The 21,249-nt window shown below is 45.2% G+C and overlaps 1 protein-coding gene and 1 long non-coding RNA gene across 2 annotated transcripts in view; one reads left to right on the forward strand and one right to left on the reverse strand.

The window, feature by feature from the left end:
* Window positions 1–417: 417 nt before the first annotated feature.
* The window catches only part of GRHL3 (grainyhead like transcription factor 3), a 50,704-nt gene continuing 29,872 nt past the window's right edge, over window positions 418–21,249 (reverse strand). The window contains exons 9-16 of the mRNA XM_020983110.2: window positions 20,398–20,556; window positions 19,267–19,345; window positions 18,012–18,145; window positions 16,087–16,121; window positions 14,204–14,292; window positions 13,200–13,285; window positions 9,060–9,124; window positions 418–1,783 (exon numbers count right to left, since the gene is read on the reverse strand). Of these exons, the coding sequence (XP_020838769.1) occupies window positions 1,669–1,783; window positions 9,060–9,124; window positions 13,200–13,285; window positions 14,204–14,292; window positions 16,087–16,121; window positions 18,012–18,145; window positions 19,267–19,345; window positions 20,398–20,556 (762 nt within the window). The 3' untranslated portion in view covers window positions 418–1,668. The remainder of the gene's footprint in view (window positions 1,784–9,059; window positions 9,125–13,199; window positions 13,286–14,203; window positions 14,293–16,086; window positions 16,122–18,011; window positions 18,146–19,266; window positions 19,346–20,397; window positions 20,557–21,249) is intronic.
* Window positions 16,647–19,725, forward strand: LOC110206077 (uncharacterized). The gene is made up of 3 exons (XR_002323777.2): window positions 16,647–16,876; window positions 17,971–18,095; window positions 19,462–19,725. It is a non-coding gene; the product is annotated as an uncharacterized LOC110206077 (long non-coding RNA).

A 21,249-nucleotide genomic window follows, 5' to 3' on the forward strand; every position in this document is an offset into this window, starting at 1 on the left:
TCATAGCCTATGAAGCGCAACCCTCCAAGTAGGTACTATTGCCAAAGCTACAACTAATACCCCCTTTACGTGTGGGGCTTGGATGAAGTAGAAATTCCAAATCTTCAGATCTTCCCAAGTCTGACATCTCTGCCCTGATCATCCCAGAAACTTCTTTATCAGTCCTCAAAATGGAGAACATTTATGGGTTGGGAGAGAAAGACCAGAAGGACAGAGAAAGACAGAGTCTCACACGCACACACACACACACACACACACACACACACACACACAGATTGAAAGAAAGAGAAGATTCATTGTCAAATGAGGTTGACCTGCTTGATTCTCTGATTTCTGGAGACATTTAGAAAAGGAATATTGAACTCTGATATGTTATGTAGTCAGTACTTTATTACTAAATGACACACTAATACAATACAAAAAGTTTAAAAAAAATCCAAGAAATGTGAAATAACACATTGTTTGAAATGATAAAAATGTCCCCATGAAAAATATAAAATGTTGCATATATATATACACAATATATATTTATATTTTATATATATATATATAACACATAGACAAAAGTATAATCAGGCACGGTTTCACACATTAACATGGCAGCAGTATACAGCAATATCCAATAAAATGTGGCAGCAAAAGACATTGTACGTGACTGTGATCAGTAACATAGTTTCAAACAATGTGGCAGCAACTATTAGCATGTATGAAATGGCAACATGATATCAAGCAACTACCGACTTGATATTAAGCAGTAACACCATGCTAATAGCAACGTGGTACCAAAGAAGGCATATGATCTCAAACAGAAAGGGCATATTGTAAAGCAGTTTCCACTGGTAGTGGTAACAACATGCAATCTATGAGAACCTACAGTGAATACATAAATGCACGGATTCAGCTTGATGTCTGGTACCACTACTAATAGACCTAGACAGTTCTAATGGCAACAAGGTGTCAGATTATAGCAATGATGAATTGTAACAATATTGAACAGCAGCATGGCCTCAGTTATGAATGGGGGCTATCAGGGAGTAGCAAAGTAACAATGTTAACCAGATAATTAGTGACCCTGGAATCAGAGAATGACACAGTAGCAAATGATAATGACTCAGGAATTCCACTATAGCCTCCTTTAAGAGAAACAATATCCTTTGGTTTGAGGCAATGAGTGGTGAGCGTACGGCCTGGTTTGGCTGGGTCTGGCTTCAAATGTCTTTTTCTTGCATGAATGGAATTTCCCCATCTGCTTCCTGTTCTCCTGTCTGGAAATGGGGGTGACAAACATGAGATGCCAGAAGAGTGACCCTGGAAGCCAAGACTACCCATATCCTAACCAAAATGTCTTGCCATTGGTCACAACAGGGTATCCCCAGCGCAAGAAGCAAGAAGGTTCTGCTCTCAAGAGTGGGGTAGGGAATAGTCCGCAAAGCTGGGATGGCTGATGTCTCTGGAATCAAGACTGGGCAGCAACTCCAAAGAAGATCCTCTTGGGAGTTGCAAAGGCTGCTTCTGAAGACTGAGCATCTTCTCTCCCAGGTGAGTGCATTCAAGTAACTGAGAACACTGAGGCACAGAAAGAGGTTGTGGTAGGCTTTTAGGGCTACGTCCTGGCTCTGTGAGTCAAATGTAGGCCCATAGGTCCAAGGGCAGAGCAATGCTGGGGCCCTATAGCTCCTTAAGGATAATCTGAATTTTGCCGTCAAGTTCTCCCATGTCGAGCAGGAAGGCCACATGGTTACTGTAGTGCTGGATAATGTTGTTGTCCATGTTCACCAAGATCCTGGAAAAGAAGAGACGAGAGAGTGAGCAGACCTGAAGATAGAATGACCTCAGTGTCAAGGGTCAAGTACTGTAAAGGGCTCTAAAGCTGGGAGTAACTGGAGAATTCAAGATAAGCCCCATCGATTCTTAAGGGTGAAAATTCTCCCTTTCCCAATGACCACATCAAATATTTCTCTCCCTCTCTGGGGTATCATCAGGCGGATGGTTCTCCTGACTACTCAGCATAACTGCCTTAATCTAGAAATTTGACAACTGTAGGGAGGTAGAGGCATGGAATGTAGGGAGCTTAGAACACAGAATGTCAGAGCTGGGAGGGATCTTAAACCACAGAATATCAGAGTTGAGAGGGCCCTTAGAACATCGAATGTCAGAGCTGGAAAGAAGCTTAGAACATTGAAATGTCAGAGCTGGAAGGGCCCTCAGAACATAAAATCTTAGAGGTGGAAATAACTTTAAAACATAGAATGTTAGAGCTGGGAGGGATCTTAGAAAATAAGAACAATGACCACACTAACAACAACACTAATGTACTCATTATGTGACCCTTTAAGGTCTCCAGATTGCTTTGCTTCTCTCAAGGAGGCAGATCACACGTGTGCTGTTATCACCATTTTACAGATGAGGAACTAAGGGGAAATGGCTTGCTCAAGGTCACAGAGTTAGGCAGTTGTTGGCAAACCTGTAGCTTGAAACCATTTTCATCTGCTATGCTGTTAAGTACTGTCACATGTGGTATAAACCTTTCCCTTCCCTTGGCTGTCACCCGAGCTGCGTTGGCCAAAGGATGGGCAGGATGAATCATACAGTCCTGCTGAGCAGTGAGGAGGGAAATTTCTTCTCAACCCCAACTGGTCATTAGGCAAATTATGGAGTCTTGGGGATGGAGGAATCCTTTGCAGGGTTATATTTAGCAGCATCCACAGAGCTCTGGGTTGAAGGTCTCTGCTTGGGGTTAGAGTGCTCACAGAGCCATGTGCATCCTGGTTGATCACTGCCAGTTAGAGGAGTTTCTTTCCGAGAATCAGACTTAAGATTTACTCCCCAGTCAATTTCACAGAGGGCCCTTTAACTTGCTGTTCTCGGGGTCAGAGAAAATCAGAGGAGAGACTCTGGGACCTGGTCAAATTCAGAGCCTTTGGCCCCCATGGCTAAAATGGGACTTCTTTTTCTGCCTTGAGGCAGTGTCATAGCAACAAGAACACTGACGTGAGAGTTATTGAATGAAAGGGTCTCAAGGTGGCAGGGCCCTCAGAAGTCACCTAGTCCAGTCCTGTCAGTTTCCAGGCGAGAAAGCTAAGGATCACAGAGATTCTTGTCTATGATCCCCTAGACTGAAAGCGGCTGAGCCAGGATTCCAACCATCTCTCATCTAGAGCTGCAAGAGACCTCAGAGGCCATCTAGCCAGTCTAACCTCCTCACTTTACAGATGTGGAAACTGAGGCTAAGACAAGGGATATGGCTTGCCCAAGTTCAAAAAGATACTAGGGAGGGGCAGCTAGGTGGCACAATGGATAGAGCACCGGCCCTGGAGTCAGGAGGACCTGAGTTCAAATCCAGCCTCAGACACATAACACTCACTAGCTGTGTGACTCTGGGCAAGTCACTTAACCCCAACTGCCTCACTAAAATAATAATAATAATAATAATAATGATAATAATAACATCAACAACAACAACAACAAAAAGATACTAGGGAACAGAAGTGGAATTTGAACCTGGTCCTATGAGGCCCAGACCAACTGATCTTTCCATTGAACCACATTGCCTCCCTGTGCATTCTAAAGGGTCACAGAATCAGAAGCTGTGTTTATTCCCTTCTGTCCAGACTTCCTCGCTAAGGGTAAATCTTGCCTCTCCTGCCTCCTCCCTCCCCACCCCCAACCTGTCCCTTCTCAGGCAGAAGGGAACCCCAGAAAGAGACAATTGGTTGTATTTTCAATCTCCCTCCCACCTCATATTGTTTAGCCTCTGAAAACAAAGTGATTTTGATCTTTTCAGCTGGGAGATATGTGTAGAGGGGTATGAATACCCCAGCACCTAGAGCAACAGCCAGCATAATGTGCGACCTGATTGTCATTTTTACTCTACTATCTGTCTCACCTTCACATTAAAAACCTGGCCAGGGGCCAGCAAAAACAACGTATTAGTTAATCTTCCAAGCACTCAGTGATGCTTGCAAGGCTGATGGTATCTCCCTTTGTCCAGAGGACTTGCTGTGCAGCTTTATGAAAATAAACTTGACCATTTATTAGAATTTCCTGTTCATCAGATTACAAAGAGAACTGGGCCCAGGGAAGGGTGGGGAGTCAGCCAGGTCTCTTCAGAAAAGCATTTCTGGGGGGATATCTTTCCTGATCTGCTCTTTTGAAGCAACCCAGTCAGGGTAAGCTCAGAATTAGGGTTAGAAATTCTTACATGATGGGAAATGTGTCCCTGCCTCCCTAGAACCTTCCAAGAGACACCCTAAGACCACCCTGCCATATGGTCAAGAACTCTAATTGTCCTCTCCTTAGAGGGAAAGGTGGAAGAGGTGGTATAGCGTGTGTAGTGTCGAGAATACTGAATTTAGAGTCAAAAGATGTGGGGGTGAATCATGATTCTGCCACTTCAATGGCAAATGTCTTTTGGCAAGGGCTTGGGACACTGGTTTCCCTAACTGTAAAATGTGGCATTTGGCTGGACAGGATCCCAGCTCTAAATCTGTGACCCTAATCCCTATGAAAATGTAGGGGATGGACTCAGTGAGCCCAAAGGTCCTTCCCACTTCTGATATTCTCTGTTCCGAGGTCTCTTCTAACTCTGACATTCCATGTTCTACAATCTATGATCAGACATTCTGTGTTCTCAGAATGGCCTCTTCTAGCTCTATCATTCTATGTCCCAAGGTCTCATTCAGCTTTAATTCTATAGTCTAAGACCTCTTTCACCATTCTATGTTCTATGGGTATTTTGCACTGACATTTTAGCCTAACTCTGACATCTGATTCTCTAAAGTACCTTTCCTGCTAAGGCATTCTGTGTTCAAAGGTCCCATTCAACTTTAAATCCTATGAATCTGCCAACCTTCCAGGTGGCAGACTTGGGAGGGAGGCTCCCAGCTGACTTCCAGGAGGCTCCCAGACTACTGATGCCTCCTTGTTGTGAACTCTCCAGATCAACCACATTTTATCCCCCAAGCCGCTGGGGAGAGTTAAAGATTCTGCTTGCCCTGCCCCCAAATGATGAGAATTATGGTAGGGAAGTAAGAAGGAAGAAACCAAGGGAAAGTCACTCTGGGCTTGTTGGGGCAAGGAACATTCAGTGCTGAGCTGGGCTTCTGATTCAGCTCTAGTGAGCACAGGAGCCCTAGTTTAAAACCGAAACTTAACTAAACAAAACACACACACACACACACACACACACACACACACACACACACACACACACATTCTCAGGGCCCCTGGTGATGAGCTCATTAGAGAATCATACATCTTAGAGCTGGAAGAGATCTCAAGCAATCTTGCCTCCTGCCCGTAGGCACAGCAATGGTAACTATTCCTATTTCACAGATGAGGCAACTGAGAGCAAAGCTTCCTTAAAAGTCATACACCAAGTTAGTGGCAGAGCCAGAACCCACAATAGGAACTGATTTATCTCCTGAAGCCCGGTCCTCATTCTCCTCTGCTGACTGCCTTCATGAAGCCCTTCTCCCTTGATTTGTGGTCTGTGGGGATGGTCATAGTGGTGAATGGGAGGAGATAGACTTATTGAGAACTCTTATGTGAAGAGACAGCATGGCCCAGGGAATAAACCCCAAACACACACCACATGGGTTCAAGGAGACCCAAGTTCAAATCCCAGCTTAGACAACTACCAGCTATGTGGCCATGAGTAAGGCCATAGATTCCTCATCTAATAAAATGAGGACAACACTGTTACTTGTTGGGAGGTAATTCAATACCTGTGGAAAAAAGTCCTGGCTCTTGAGTCAGAGCAACTATTTTTAAACCCTACCTCTGAAACTTACTACCTGTGTAATTTTTAATTTTTGAGGGCCTCAGTTTCCTCATCTGCAAAATAAAGAAGTAGGGCTAGCTGGCCTCTGAGAGCCCTGCCAGCTCCAGATCTATGCCTCACAGGGTTGTTGTGTGGAAAGCAATTTATAAACCTCAAAGCAATACATAAATGTGAGCTATAATTATTATGAAAAGATCCTGAATTTCCCTACCTCATCCCTTATTAGCCAGGTAACTTTAGTCATGACATTCTGGTTTTGAGCCTTAGTTTTCTCATCTGTGTAATGGGAAATAATCTCACCTGCCCTCTTTCCTCTACTTGCTTTTGTAGGCAGGAAAATGGCTATTCTATACCTGAGCGGTTATTGATTTTCTAATGTGTCCTCTCCTGGAACTAGTCAAAAAGAACAGGGACAGGTGGTTAGGGCCCTTGCCCAGCCCCTCCCCTCAAGCCTTTGACAGCCCTCAACCCAGGGAACATTATGAGGAGGGGGTGGTGGTGAGGTAAGGGAAAGGAAAAGACCCAGACAATGTCTGGAGGCAGAATTCCTGGGCTCCTTCCAGGGGCTCTTAATAAGTAAAAGAGTACAATGCTGCTGCGGGTGGGGGACTGAAGGGGGTGGGGAGTGGGAGAAGAGAATCTTCCAGGAGAGGGATTTAGGGATACAGATCTCGGTTTCGGGCCATTGTCCAGGCAGAACTGAGGATGGGTGGGGAAGAGTGTTTCAATTAACCACTTGGTATTATTTACTGTTAATCGCTCATAAATAATGATTCCCCAATCAGCAGCCACCACATAATGACTGCAAATCGCGGCTTAGCAGCAAATGACTTGCTTTCCAGATACTGGCTGGGCTCAGAGGAGTCCAAACCTGCACACCCCTGCTGTGGGTGGGTTTGGGGTGGGGGTGGCACAGGAGGTGGGAGGGAGCTGCCTGGCTCAGTACATGTGAATTTCAATGGAAAAACAGAAGATGTTGACTGAAGCCATCAGGGGAGGCAGAAAAGGGCAAGGGGAGGCGAGTAATAATAATACTGACATTTATATAGTAATTTCAGGTTCACAAAGCAATTTGCTTTCATTTTCTCATTTGATGTTAGCTGATGCCCCAATGTATTTTTCAATCCAAAAATCACTCATTAAATACCTACTGTGTACCCTATGTCCTACTACACTATAGAATGAAACCTTCCCCTCCTTCTCCCTCCCCAAACCCAGACTGGTTTCTTCCCTGTTCCCTAAATAATCCTACAGTCCTTATTAACAGTTATATTTCTATAGTTCTTTAAGGTTTGCGTAATATTTTCCTCATAACAACCCCCTGTGGCAGGAAACACAAGCATTATTGTCTCCATTTTTCAGATGGAGAAACTGAGGCTCAAAAAGAGGAAGTGATTGGCTAAGGTCACACAGCTAGTTGTGTCATAGTCACAGTACAAACCAGGGGTCTCCTGACACCGAGCCGGTACTCCTGTCACTGTCCTTCTCTTCTCTGCTCACTTCTCCTCTGCCATTCCAAATTGTACCTGGGTTTCAAAGTTCCCTTCTCTAGGAAGCCTTTTTTGTCTAGTATAGCCTATATAGCCTGGAAGACTCTATAGTCTGTCTACAAAGGTGTCTCATTCCTTTTAACTCCAACAATTCTAATTGTCTATTGGATTTTCCAGTTAGTGTTATGTATGTATCTGTCCCAACTGGCGTGACTTTGTAAGACTAATGATAATGATGATAATAACTGGCACTTATAAAATACTTTAAGGTTTGCAAAGCACTTTACATATATTATCTTATTTGATCCTCACAACAACCCTGAGAGGTCGGTGCTATTATGATCCCCATTTCATAGGTGATAAAACTGAGGCTGATTAGAGGTTAAGTGACTTGCCCAGCTACACATAGCTAGTAAATGTCTGAGGCAGGATTAGCACTCAGGTCTTCCTGATTCAGAGGCCAGTGCTCTATCCACTTTCAACACCTGCCAACGGTCAAAGGTGCTGGGGTTGAGTTTCCTCCTGGGCTTCCCATACTGCCTGTGTAACTTGAGCCTCAGTTTTCTCCTCTGTAAAATGAAGGGGATTGCACTGCATTATCTCCAAGACCCTTCCCAGTCAGTCTTAAGGCTTAGGTGGTTTTACTTCCAAATTCTTTTAGGTTGAGTATAACAGATCAGTCTGAGGCAGGCTCTCCTAACGAGCTTTTATCTCCCTGTACGATTCCTTACTGTCTCCCCCAGAGTGTCTTGCTCGGGCTCCTATCAGAATGATTTCTAGAAGTTGCTCTATCTACATGGAATGGGGAGAATGGGAGTGAGGATGAGCTCCTGAAGATCGGAAAAGTCTATTGGAGGCAACTTCTTCTCTAATAACCACTCCGGCCAGGCAAGCCACCATGCGCATTCAGCATATGGAGAAAATGAGACCAGTCCTTCATACACTCAGACTCAGAACTTTAAAATGGAGGAAAAAAGTTGGAAGAAATCTCAGAACTGGGAGGGGCCTTAGAACACAGAAAGACAGAGCTGGGATGGACCTTAGAACACAGCATGTCTGAGCTGGGAGGGCCCTTAGAACATGGATATGAGAGCTGGGAGGGCCCTTAGAACATGGAATGGCAGCTGGGAGGAATCTCAGCATACAGAATGTTGGCCCTGGAATCCCACCCAATCCAAGAGTGCTTATCAAGTCCCTGCTCTACAGATGGCCCTTCATTTTAAGCATTTGAAAGATACAAAGACCAAATGAAAAATGGTTGAGTGCTGTCCTCAGAACATAAGATATTAGAACATAGGTACAAAGAACATGAAAACATACCAAGTATGTACATGATAACTTTGGGGCACAAGGGGAAAACACTAACAGCTAAGGGTCCTTTAGGAGACAGTACCTTAAAGGTCATCTCATTTTACAAATAGGGAAATGGAGGCCCAAAGAAACCTCACCCAGGTCACATGAGTGGTGACTGGCAGAACTGGGATGTCTGACTCTATTTCTCTTTCTTCCAGATGATTAGACTGGGTGAAGGTGGAGGGTGAGCTTAGCCCATTCTCTTGAAGGCTCTGAGGCTGTTTCTCCACTGCCTTCCCCCTCCCCGCCAGAACCCTTGCCTAAGCTGGGCACTCACAAAGACAACAACTCCAAGCACTTGGACACAAGGAAAACCTCAGTGTCTTGGGTCCCAACCAGTGGGCTGGACCTACTTGTGATTTACAACCTTGTTAAGGCCAAAGGCTATTTGTTGACAAGTGAATGCCAGCATTTCCCTGCATGCACTTACTTACCCTCGCTTGCATTTTTTATAGACTTTGTAAATACTTTCTTCAGGAAAACCGTACTTCTCCGAGATCTGCAAGAGAACAGTCAGGAATTCATTTGCATGATGCCAAGGCCAGATTTTAACAGCCCAGAGGTAGGGCTGGGATGGGGGTTGGGAAGAGGGGGGGTAGTAGACTTTCCCCACCATCTAAAAATAACAGCAATGCCTCACATCCATAAAGTGTGCTATGCCTTTCAAAAGAACTTTCACATCCTTTATCTTCCTGGGATCTCTGTATAAGCCTGGGAGGAAGGTGGGGCCTGTGGTCCTGGGCAAATCTTCTATAGATGGTCTGTAAGATTCCTTCCAGTTACTATGAAAATTAGAAAACTAAGGACTGGAGAGGTAAAATCATAGCATTATAGAACCATAGAACTGGATGGGAACACAGGATGTCAGAGCTAGGAGGGTCCCTAGAACATAGGATGTCAGAGCTGAGAGGGCTCTTAGAATACAAGACACCAGAGCTAGGAAGAACCTTACCACATGGAATGTCAGAGTTCAAAGGGACCTTGATCTTTTAGAGCTCTGACATTCTCTGCTCCAAAGTCCATTTTAGGCCTAACTTTCCATGCTTCTGTAATATTCATGTGATGTGACTAGCCCAAGTCAGTAACTGCAGCAAAATATTTGGTGATGTCTGAGCCCCAGCTGGAAGGGTCTTATTCACCCTCACCCGTGTATTACATAAGAACAAGGGAGAGGCCAAGTTGTAGCCTGAGGACTGATGTTTCTAGAGTGGAAGCCCTTTTAGACTTTAGCCTGGGGGCTTTTCCTTGTGACAAAGTAGCCATGGGCAGCTGAGGAGCCATATTCTTTCAGCTCTGCCACTGGATACTCCAGTTTTCCCTCAGCATCAGCAGGGACAGTGAGACTATAACTAGATGAAATCTGTCTTGGCTGGCCCCAATTACTGCCGGAGGGACACTGTCCTCCTGGTCTCTCAGATTTGCAAACTCAATGTCACCCTGCACTCCTCACTCTCAATCACTCAGAATATCCATCCAGTTCCCAAATCTTGTCTTTTCTAATGTGACACCAGCTCTTGTACCCTTCTCTCTACTCAGATAGCTACTACCCTAGTTCAGACCCTCAGCATCTCTCACCTGGACTACTGTTAACTGTTAATGAGTTTTTCTGCTTCAAATCTCTCTCTTCTCCAAACCACCCTTTACTGAGCTGCTAAATCAATTTTCTTTTTTTAAAATTTCATTTAATTTTTTTTGGCTAGGCAATGGGGTTAAGTGACTCGCCCAGGGCCACACAGCTAGTAAGTGTTATGTGTCTGAAGTCGGATTTGAACTCAGGTCCTCCTGAATCCAGGGCCGGTGCTCTATACACTACGCCACCTAGCTGCCCCTAAACCAATTTTCTTAAGGGTAGGTCTCATCATGTCATTCCCTCTACTCAATAAAATACAATGAGATAATATTTGAGAAGGAGGAGGAGAAAGAGGAGGAGAAGAAAAAAGAAGGAGGAGGAGAAGGAGAAGGAGAAAGAAGAAGAAGAAGAAGAAGAAGAAGAAGAAGAAGAAGGAGAGGAAGAAGAAGAAGAAGAAGGAGAAGGAAGAGAAGGAGGAGGAGGAGGAGGAGGAGAAGGAAGAGGAGGAGGAGGAAGAGTATATAGCATAGTACCTGACACAGAGTAGACATTATAAAAATAAATGCTTATTATCTTTCCCCTTCCCTTCAATAAATTGCAAAGACTCTCTGTTAACACTATGATTGAGTATAAATTGCTTTGCTTGTCATTGAAAGCTCCTTTTCTTTTCTATTTGGCTCCTCCTACCTTTTCAGACTTGTTACACATTACCCCCTTCCATATACACTATGGCTCCAGACATACTAACCTACATTGCTGTTCTTCGAACACAGAACTCCATCTTCCTTTGCTACCAAATCTTTACCCAGGCTGTTCCCCATGCTTAGAATGTTCCCTCACTAACCTCAACTCCCAGAATCTCTGGCTTCCTTCAAGACTCAGCATAGATGTTGCCTTCCCCAAGAATCCTTTTCTGGTTGGCCTCATCCCTTCTCCCACAGCTGCACAGCCTTTCCCTCTAAAGCTACCTTCTATCTGTTCTATATGTATCTTCTGTGTACCTGTGCATTTACAAGTTTTCTCCCTCATTAGAGTATAAACTCCTTGAGGGCAGGGATTGTTTTTGCCTTTCTTTGCACCCTCCAGCACAGTGCCTGACTCAGGTGACAGGTAAGCCAGCCAGTGACACTCCATGATCCACAGCTAATCTTGAAGGGATTTGGGAGGTCATTAAATCCAATCCCTCACCTGATGGATGAATGTCCTTCACAGCATATCCCCCAATAAATGGTCATCTAGCCTCAGCTAGAACACCTCCAGGGTCAGGGAACTCACTAGCTCCTGAGGCAGCCCATCTCGTTGTTGGAGAGCCTAGTTTGGAAAGTCCTTCCTCATGCTAAGCCCTGTGAACGAGCCATCTGGATGGCTCCTTCTCAGTCTTTTCAAGACCACTTGGTTTTATTTCTGTTAAATCTTACAGAGAAACAGGTTTGCAAAGCTAACAAAGGCAGTGGCCCATCAGAAAGCAGCCATCAGATTATGGAGAATTTATGGCGTGTGCTTTTCCTGAAGAGCCAATGTTATAGCAGTCAGGAAGATAACCATCACAGAAATATGCCTTGTATGTCCCTCCCAAAACCCAGGTCCCCAAATCCCCCTGGAACAGGGAGAGCCACAGAAGAGCTGGGGCTTCAGGTTTCACCTTAATGGACCCCAGATAGGATCAGAGAGATGTTGGCTTTTTTCATTATAGCTGAAAATATGAAAACCTTTTGGGATTTTAGTGGGTTGCTGGCTCAACCTGAGTCAATAATGTATGTGAGAGAACAGAAGAGGAGAGAAAAAAGCAAACGTGGCTTTCAGGATTTATTGATGGAATCAGGGTGTCTAGAAGGAGAGCCTGGACAGCCTTGGTCTGAGCATTGCTGGTGAGGAGGGAGGGCCTTAGGCCCGGGGGCCTCATTTTAGGAAGGAACCTGACAAGATGGTCTACATCTAGTGAAAGTAGTCAGTACTGGGGAGACCCTTGACAACAATGCCACATATCAGTATTGAGTAAAGGAAATGGGCATGTCCAGAGTTCAGCCCTATGCCTTATATATAACTTTAGAAATGTGTGTATAATATAATTGGTGAATGTTCAGCCCAGAGGAAAGGAGACAACATGCTGGAAAGCATGGTAACTGTTATCAACTATTTTTGAAAGGCTGTCCTGTGGAAGATGGATTGACTTAGTTTCCTTGGCCCCAGAGAACAGAAGAAGGAGCAGAGGATGAAGCTACAGAGAGGCAGATTCGGGCTCCACATAAAGGAATGAGAACTTTCTACCCAGTCGAGTGCCCAACAATACACTACTGCTAACTTAGGAAGTAGCTAGTTCTCCATCACTAGAGGTATTTGTGAGAAGATGGGAAAAAACATATCAAGAACATGGTAATGGGCATTCTTGATTGAGACAGACTACATGTACTAGATGGTCTTTAAGGCCCCTGCCAGCTCTGACATCCTATGTTCTAAGGCCTTTCCCAGTCCTGACATTCTCTGTTCTAAGGCTTCTCCTAGCCCTGACATTCCATGTTCTAAGGGCTCTCCCAACTCTGATACTCTCTCTTTTGAGAGGAAGTTTGGTGTAAGCTTAGACTAGGAGTCAGAAAAATTTAAGCTCAAATCCAACCTTAGATACTTAGCAGCTTTGTAACCTGAGCTAGCCATTTCCCCTCTCTTTGCCTCACCTGTTAAGTGAGGGGGTTAGGCTTGATAGCTTCTCCATATCCCTTCTATGACCCTGGGATCTCTTCTATGGTCTTATCACACTTCTGTTTCTAACATTTGATGTTTCCAATCACGTCTAGTTCTAACACTTCATTCTGTAAGATGCCCTCAGACCCCAAGATTTGAAGAGGAGGAAGAAGGTAGCCAGATCTCCTCATTTAATCATCTGGGAGAGAAGAGAGGCTTGGGAGGAGGAGATACCTGCATCCTTCTACAATTCCAAGCTCCCTGGGGACCATGTTCTCTCCCTCCCTCCATCCCCAAGGAAACTGAAGATCTGAAAAGACTTTACCGCATTCCTTAACCCTTTGAGGTCTGGAGTCTTCAGCATGAGGGCATCAAACACCTCCTCTGTCTCCCTCCGGACATATAACAAGACTGCAAAGGACAGCAAGCAGCTTTTAGTTAACGTGAGAGGGAAGAGTGAGGCCATTATAATCTAGGACATGGGGGACTGATCATGGGATTAGTGGATTTAAGGCTAGAAGAGACCTTCTGGCTTATCTAGTTCCCTCTAGCTCCTTCATTTTAAAGGGAGAGAATCAAGGCTCAGGAAGATTAATCAACCTTTGCAGGGGCAAATCGACAAGTGGTAAAATTGGGATTTGAACCCATCTTCTGATCCCAAATCCAATACTTCTCCCACTATATCATGAAATCTTGAGTCTCCTACACTTTTTTTTAAAGGCGCAGAATGAAGAGAAGTAAACACAACTCTCACTGTCTATCTGAGCCCTGAGACAGAACTGCCCTCATGGCCAGGGGCATGACACACTTCTTAGAAGACTGAAAGGTATTTGAGAAGAATATTGGTCTTGGAATTAAGTCTGAGATAGAGTTTGTCACCTACCAACAGTATGACTGTAGCAAATTACTTCACCTCTCTCTGAACTTGTTTCCTCATCTCTAAAATGGGAATAGTATCATTTGTTCCACCTTCCTCTAATGCATTCATATTCATAAAACACTTTGTAAGCTTTGAAGAGCTGTACAATTGAAGATCTTTATTACTATTCATCCCTCATATCAGATGTTAGCCCTCCTGAAAGGGTACCAAGGGCTGTCCTCTCTTAGAGAATGCGGCACAGATCAACAAGGCGTGCTGGAAAGAACATGGGGGTTGGAGTCAGAGAACTCATCTGTGTAACTGTGGGCGAATCAGTGCCCCTCTCTGGCCATTGGTTTTCTCCTCTGTAAAATGAGGGGACTGGACTTAGTGACCTCAGAGGTCCCTTACAGGTCTAAATCCTCAGATCCTATTAGATGGTGCCTGGGGGTGGGGGAACAGTCACCTACCTCTCTGGAGATCATCTTCTTTTGCTTGCTTGGGAGGCAGAAGGTCAAAGTCATCAGAGAAGGGTGAACAGGTTCGTTTCAGAGGCAGCCTGAGGGGACAGAATAGCAGAACATTGCAGGTCAGGAGGGCAGCAAAGAGAGAGAATCCATCAGGCATAGAAGCTGTGTGAAAAGGGGCTGTTTTCTCATTGGGTGGATTTCTGAGGGGCCAGACAAAGAGCAGGGCTGGTCTTGCCCTGTGTTGACATATAGCTGGTACTGCGGTGAAGCACAACGTTGGGGTCCCTCCAGACAGTGCCACTGCACCTAGATTTAAAAGCCAGTGTTCTGGGGTGGGGGGGCAGTACTAGCGAAGTCAGAAACCCCTGGAATGTGACCTGGGAGAGGTTGGAAGTAAGTGTAGACAAGAGGTTATCTTAACTTTTATTTTGTCCTGTATCTCTTATGGTGGCTGGTGAAGCCTATGGACCTTCTTGGAACATTATATTTAAATACATCAATTTACAAAGGAAACCAATTATTTCAAAATGTGGCTATCAAAATATTAACAATCAGCTCACAGACCACAGGCTACACATCTCAAAAAAACAGCCAATAGAGGGAAAAGCCCCAGTAGTGGTTCAGGGGACCTTTCTCTGACAAGCCCAGGTCATATAAGGTATATTGTAAATATTTATGTTTGTATGTTTCCTGTTTCCTAGAATACAAATTCACAAGGACAGGGATGGATCAGGTCTAATTAAATTAGCACAGTGTTCTGCAGATGTGCATTCAGTTATTCAAAAACATTTATCTTGCACATAGTAGTAAGGAAGTCTTTCTACAAAGAAGGAATAAATGAAGGAATGAATGAATGACAGCTTTTGCACATAATAGCCCTCAGAAAGAATGGAATGATGGGGGAGGGAATCGGAATCCCTCCCCAGCACTGAGTCGTCTCACAAAGCTGCCAGTCAATCTCCCCATCTGCCAGGCCATCACGGAGACTTGCTATTTTGTTTGTTTTTACAAGAGGTTGTCTCGCCAGAGATTAGTTGAGTTTTCACATAAAATGAGTCCAATAAAAACTGGGGGAGTTTCAATGAGAAAGGAAAATCTAGTCCCCAGCTCTGTGGTTGAGGCCCACGCCCTCCAGTCACTGGGCCTCCCTTATGGGTCTGTTTGGAGCAAAGGTGGTCAGCCTTAAAGGGAGATTGGACTATGTCTGCTCACAGTAGGTGCTTAATACATAGATGTCTGTCATTGTCATGATAATGATCAGCGTTCTATTTCACCACTGAGGCTATTCCCTCTACCATACAGATTGCAGCCCCTCCATGCCTTAGCAAGGTAGGAGTGGGGGTGGCATCTTCATATGCTGTTAGCACAATGCCTGGCACACAGTGTGTGCTTAAAAAATGTTTGAATGAATGAATTCTCGTGGCAAAGAAAAAAATAATTCCCTGCTGGCCAAATATCTAATGATGATCTCCCATGCAGTTATGGAGGCTGGGCCCTAAATGACAGCCCCAAAAGTACATTCCTGGTGTGGTCCTCCAAGCCTTTCTAGCTAGGGCTGGCATAGCCTTCCAGAACCTAGGGTCACCTCCACACCACACTGAGGCATCCGAAGAAGGCCCAGGGGCTGCCGTACTTTATATCTCCAGTGCTTAGCATAGCACTGGGCACACAGTAGGTACTCAATAAATGTCCTTTTCTTTATTTCATTTCCTTCATTTAAATCCCTTCTTTGAGAAAAATGAGCTCTGGGCACTGGCTTGTAGATGCGCCTGTGCAGGGGGAGCTGGGTGCAGGAGGTAGGCATGAGAAGAGGGAGCAGGCTGGGAAGGAGCACTGTTTTGGAAGGGGGAGGAGAGAAATAATAGGAATTATGTTCTTCATACCTGTTTGTGCCATTGTGGATAGTAGGAGAACCAGCCTAAAAATGCAAAAAGAAATATGTGTTCCATTATGTCAGGGAAGGATTTCCACTTGGGGCAGCGTGGTATAATGATTAGAACACTGTGCTTGGAGTCAGGAAAACTTGGGATCCTATTCTGCCTTTGACACTTGCTAGATACATGACCCTGGGCCCTGGAGCCTTGGGGCAGCTCTCTTAAGATTTAGCAACTCACTGCTCTAGAACATCACCCACAAGAGAGGGACCTCCAGTGAAGAGGGCGCCACCTTCTCCCAAGGCAAACCATCCCACTTTGGAATATCACTCGTGTTTCACTACATAAATCCTACACTCATCTCTCTGTAACTCCTCCCCATCACTCTTCTTCTGTCCTGCAACAGGACTTTAAGTGCTCAAAGATAGCTATCATCCCTACCCCCAGCCCACCCAAGTCTTCTCTCCTCCAGGCCAACCATTCCCAGTTTCTTTGATCAGTTCTTGTATGGCATGACCTCTGGACCCTTCACTCTCCTGGACATTGTCCTCTAAACATTGGTCAATATCCATCCGAAAATGTGATGTCCGGAATGGAACCCAATAAACCAGAAGAGGAATCTGATTGCACAGAGGACGGCTTTTGTCCCAGACTTTTTATTTGAAGCAGTGGGCAGAGCCCTGGACTTCAGAGTCTGGAAGACTGGAGAACAAAATCTGCCTCAGGCATGTATTGGCTATGTGACAGTGGACAAGTCACAATCGCTCTCGGCCTCAGTTTCCTCATCTGTAAAATGAAGGTAATGATAGCAACCTGCTTTAACGAGCTGTTGTGATAACCAAATGAGATAATAGACATAAGGTACTTTGCAAACCTTAGAGTGCTACAGAAATGTTCTTATTGTTGTTATTATTCGTAATAACGTAGCTGAAGTTTGCTCTCTTGGTGGCCAGGTCACACTGTTGACTCCTATTGGCTTTGTGGTCAAGTAAAGCCCTCAGATCTTTTCCCCCTGAATTCTGGCTATGCCACCCCCCACCCCATGCTTTTGAGAAGGTACTCATGACGGCACAGTCATAGCTTTGAGACCTTTAAGGCCTGATAACTTCAGTTTGCTTTGAAAAGCTCATTCCCTGAACCTGGCTACAGATGCTACACCTTAAACTTGGCCAGACATTTCATAAACATATGTTGTAAGTCACCATATGGAGCTGTCTGAACCCATAACCTCCCCGAGAGGGCTGACTCAGGAGGCTGCCTGGGACCTTGCCAACCTGTCACCACATGCTGCCGCTGTGGCCTCAGGGAGGCTGATTGTGTCATTCCAGTGACGTCCCATGTAGCACGTCTCCTCACTCCGTAGAGGCCTCTCTGTCCTGGCTCCTCCACACTGAGATGTTAACTTTCCAGAGAAATCTTGATTACTGATCATGACCAGTTTCTAATTTACTCAGGTTTGGATTCTAATTTAAATAGTGCTTCTGTCCTCAGAGGGAATGAGGGGTTTCTCCCAGCCTCAGGGATTTCCTTCTTCACTGGCCTTTTTAAGGGCCTCCACGTAGGGAATATAATAGAGGAGGGAGGAGGAAATAGACCCATAATAATAATATTGATAACACTTCAAGGTTTGCAAAGCACTTTACCTATGTGCTTGCATCATTCCATTATTATTACCATTTATTGTTGTTAAGTCATTTTTCAGACATGTGGAACTCTTTGTGACTCACATTTGGGGTTTTCTTGGCAAAGATACTGGGGTGGTTTACCATGTCCTTCTCCAGCTCACTTAACAGATTAGGAAACTGAGGCAAAGTGACTTGCCCAGGGTTACACAGTGAGGAAGTGTCTGAGGCTGGATTTGAACTCATGAAGATGTGTCTTTCTGGTTCCAAGCCTCAGGCCCTGGGCTGCTTGGACCCCTCTCTGACCCTTACCACACCATTCCGTTGCAAGTTGGAGAAGTGGATGTTGGGGATGAAGAGAACAGGCTGGCTTTCCAGGTCAGACTCTGGCCGTAGGTAGGTGGTCTCATTACCTCGGAAACTGGAGAGTAGGCAGCCCTTGAGATCTGCTGAGCAGAAACCAATTCAGTCCTGAGAAGTTGGCTCCAGTAACTAGCAGAGGCTGGTAGAAAGAGTCCTGAACCAGGGGCCAGCTCACTTCTAATCCTACCTCTAGTATGAACTAGTTCATTGTGTGACCATGGATAAGTAATTTCTCTTTTCTGGGCCTCAATTTCCTCTTTTGTTAAATGAGGGAGGGTAGACCCAGGTTCCAGAGCTAACGTCCTGTTTAATTCTTCTAAGGCCCTTCTCATTTTTGACTTTCTGTGTTCTAAATTCCCTTTCAGGTCTGACATTCTATGTTCCAAGGTCCTTTCCAGCTTTAATATTCTATATTGTAAAGCCCCTTATAGCTCTAACATTCAACATGCTAGCATTTCTTGGCCTCAGGACCCTTCTCGCTCCGATGTTCTGTATGCCAGCATTCTATATTCTAAGAACCCTTTGAGCCCTAACATTTTATATGCTACTATTCTATATTCTAAGGCTCCTTCAAACTCTCATATTTTTTCACTTTGACCTGTTGTGTACTAAAGACCCTACCAGTTCCATCTACAAGCCAACATTCTATGTTCTAAGGCCCTTTCTAACTTGAATGTCATTCATTGCTGTTGTGCAGTCATGTCTGACTCTCCGTGGACCCCATTTGGGGTTTTCTTGGCAAAGATATTAGAGTAGTTTGCCATTTCCTTCTCCAACTCATTTTATAGATGAGGAAACAGAGGTAAACATGGTTAAGTGACTTGCCCAGGGTCACAGGGCTAGGAAGCATCTGAGGTCGGGTTCGAGCTCAGGTCTTCCTGACTCCACAGCTGGCACTCTATCCACTGTGCCACCTAGCTGCCCAATATTATTCATACTAACCTGCTCATCTAGTATGTTGTAAGGTCCCTTTCAGTTTTTAGCATTTTACGGTTCCAAGATTCTACACTCTCCACCCTGGGTGACTCTACTTAGGACACGGAGGTTCTTGCTAAGAGAAGCCAAGGAGCCCCAGTTTTCATCCAACCTCCCATCTCTGCTCCCTGCCCTTCCCTGTCCCCCCAAAGGCAATCTGTGAGCCCCTAGCGCCTGTTCTATATAGGGAGGAGGCGCCAGCTGCTCTGCCCCCAGGCATCATACTGACCACTGTTGCTAGAGTCTGGGCACTTGGCTTTCCTTCGAAACTGTTTACGTTCATCATCCCGCATCTTCCTCTCTGCGCCCTGTGGGAGGAGATGAGAGTCACCACACTGCCTGGGGCAAAGGGCTGTCTGCTTCCATAACTGCTGCTTTGCATCTTACAATATGTGTGAGCCACCATGTCATGTTTTCTTTACAGAGCAAGACCAGGAGATGATGACAGGCTTAGTCCAACCCAGCCCTTGTGATAGGATCCTAGCCCCAGCCCCAGCAGTGACTTCCTCAGCTGAAATCCCCAGCTGCCCCACCTTCTGGGTCAACTTCCAGGGCAGAATGGCTAATGGGGGAAGACCATATCTTCTAAGGCAAAAAGCTGGAAGGGATGCTGAAGGGTGGGAGGGGGGCGAAGCCCTATCTTCTCAAAGGATGACAGCAGGTCAATAAATATTTGTGGAGAGTCTAATATGTGAGCAGACTGAGCTAAAGGTTGTAGGAGAGATACAAGGCTAAGACCTGGCCAAGGAGATTGCATTCTAACTGGGGTGAGAAGATACACATGTACATCCATATCCACAATCCACCCCCACCCCCCCACCCCCCAAAAATACACACACAGAAACATTATAGTATAGCAGTAAGATCTATAGATTGGAAGTCGGAAGACCTGGATTTGAGGTGCTGTCACCTATTAATAATTGGGTGACTGGACTCTGGGCTTCAGTTTCCTCCTCCATAAAAAAGGGGGTTGGGCTAGGTGGTCTCTAAGATCCTTTCTAGTTCTAACATTCAGTGTTCTAAGGGCACTTCCAGTTGTGATATTCTCTGTTCTAAGGGCCCTCCAAGCTCTGACATTCTCTGTTCTAAGGGCCCTCCAAGCACTGACATTCTGGGTTCTAAGGTCCCTCCCAGCTCTGACTTTCTGAGTTCTAAGGACCCTTCCAATTCTGATATTCTGTTATAAGGTTCCCTAAGGGCTAATTTTCTACACTATAAAGATCTTTAGCCCTGACGCAACCCATGTTGTGTTTACTACAGGAAGACAGAGTCTAGGAGGGAGCATTCTTATTTCCCCAGCTACAAGGAGAACAGGGGTGGGGGAGGTATCAGTCTCCAGACCACTCTGAGACCCCATTACCTTATCACAGAATATCTTGATCTGGCAGACAGCTCGGTGCACCAGGCGGTCTGTCCCTGTACCACAATCATAGGTGTCGATCTGGAGATTTAGTGGTACGCCTTTTACCCCCTTCTGGGTGGAGAAGTCTGTACTCAGGCAGTTGACTCCAATGAACACCTGGGGTGAGAGGGGGGAGGTGAAGAGATGAGTGGGCTTCCAAGGTTGAGGCATTTTAGGTTTTGCGCTCGACCTCAAAGTTTGTCCTAGGGGCCCGGGGGCCCAGAGATTCTCCAGTTTCTAAAGGGATCGCCATTGAAAACAGCATAGCATTATAGGAAAAGCCCTGGATGGGAAGTCAGGAAACCTGGATCAGAGTCCTGACCCCATCACTAATTCAATGTGTGAGCTTGGACAAGATTTTTTTCTCCTTCTGCCTCAGTATCCTCTTCAGCAAGATGACTTCTAAGGTCTTCTCTAGCTTAAACGTCCTAGATTCTCCAACACAACCCAACATTTCTCTAAGGAGGAGGAGAAGCCAAAATAACACCATTTCCATTTCTACAATCTTTTAAGGCTGATGAAACGCTTTGCTCACAGCAACCCTGGGAGATGGGTTGTATAGGTATTATTATCACTGTATTCTCTGAGCCTCAGTTTACAGATCTGTAAAAATGAGAGGATTCGGCACTGAATGGTCTTTGAAGTAAGCCAACTTTCTAACCAGTTTGCCTTGCTGCACCTTCTATTATTATTATTATTAAATAATAATGATGAGGAAGTGTGATGTGGTGGATAGGCAGCTGGTCTTAGAGTCAGGAAGACCCAAGTTCACGTCCTTCCTCTGACACATACTGGTCGTTTGACTCTGGA

This window comes from Phascolarctos cinereus, unplaced genomic scaffold, assembly GCF_003287225.1.
Source record: "Phascolarctos cinereus isolate Bilbo 61053 unplaced genomic scaffold, phaCin_HiC Scaffold_726;HRSCAF=1367, whole genome shotgun sequence".
Lineage (NCBI taxonomy): Eukaryota > Metazoa > Chordata > Mammalia > Diprotodontia > Phascolarctidae > Phascolarctos > Phascolarctos cinereus.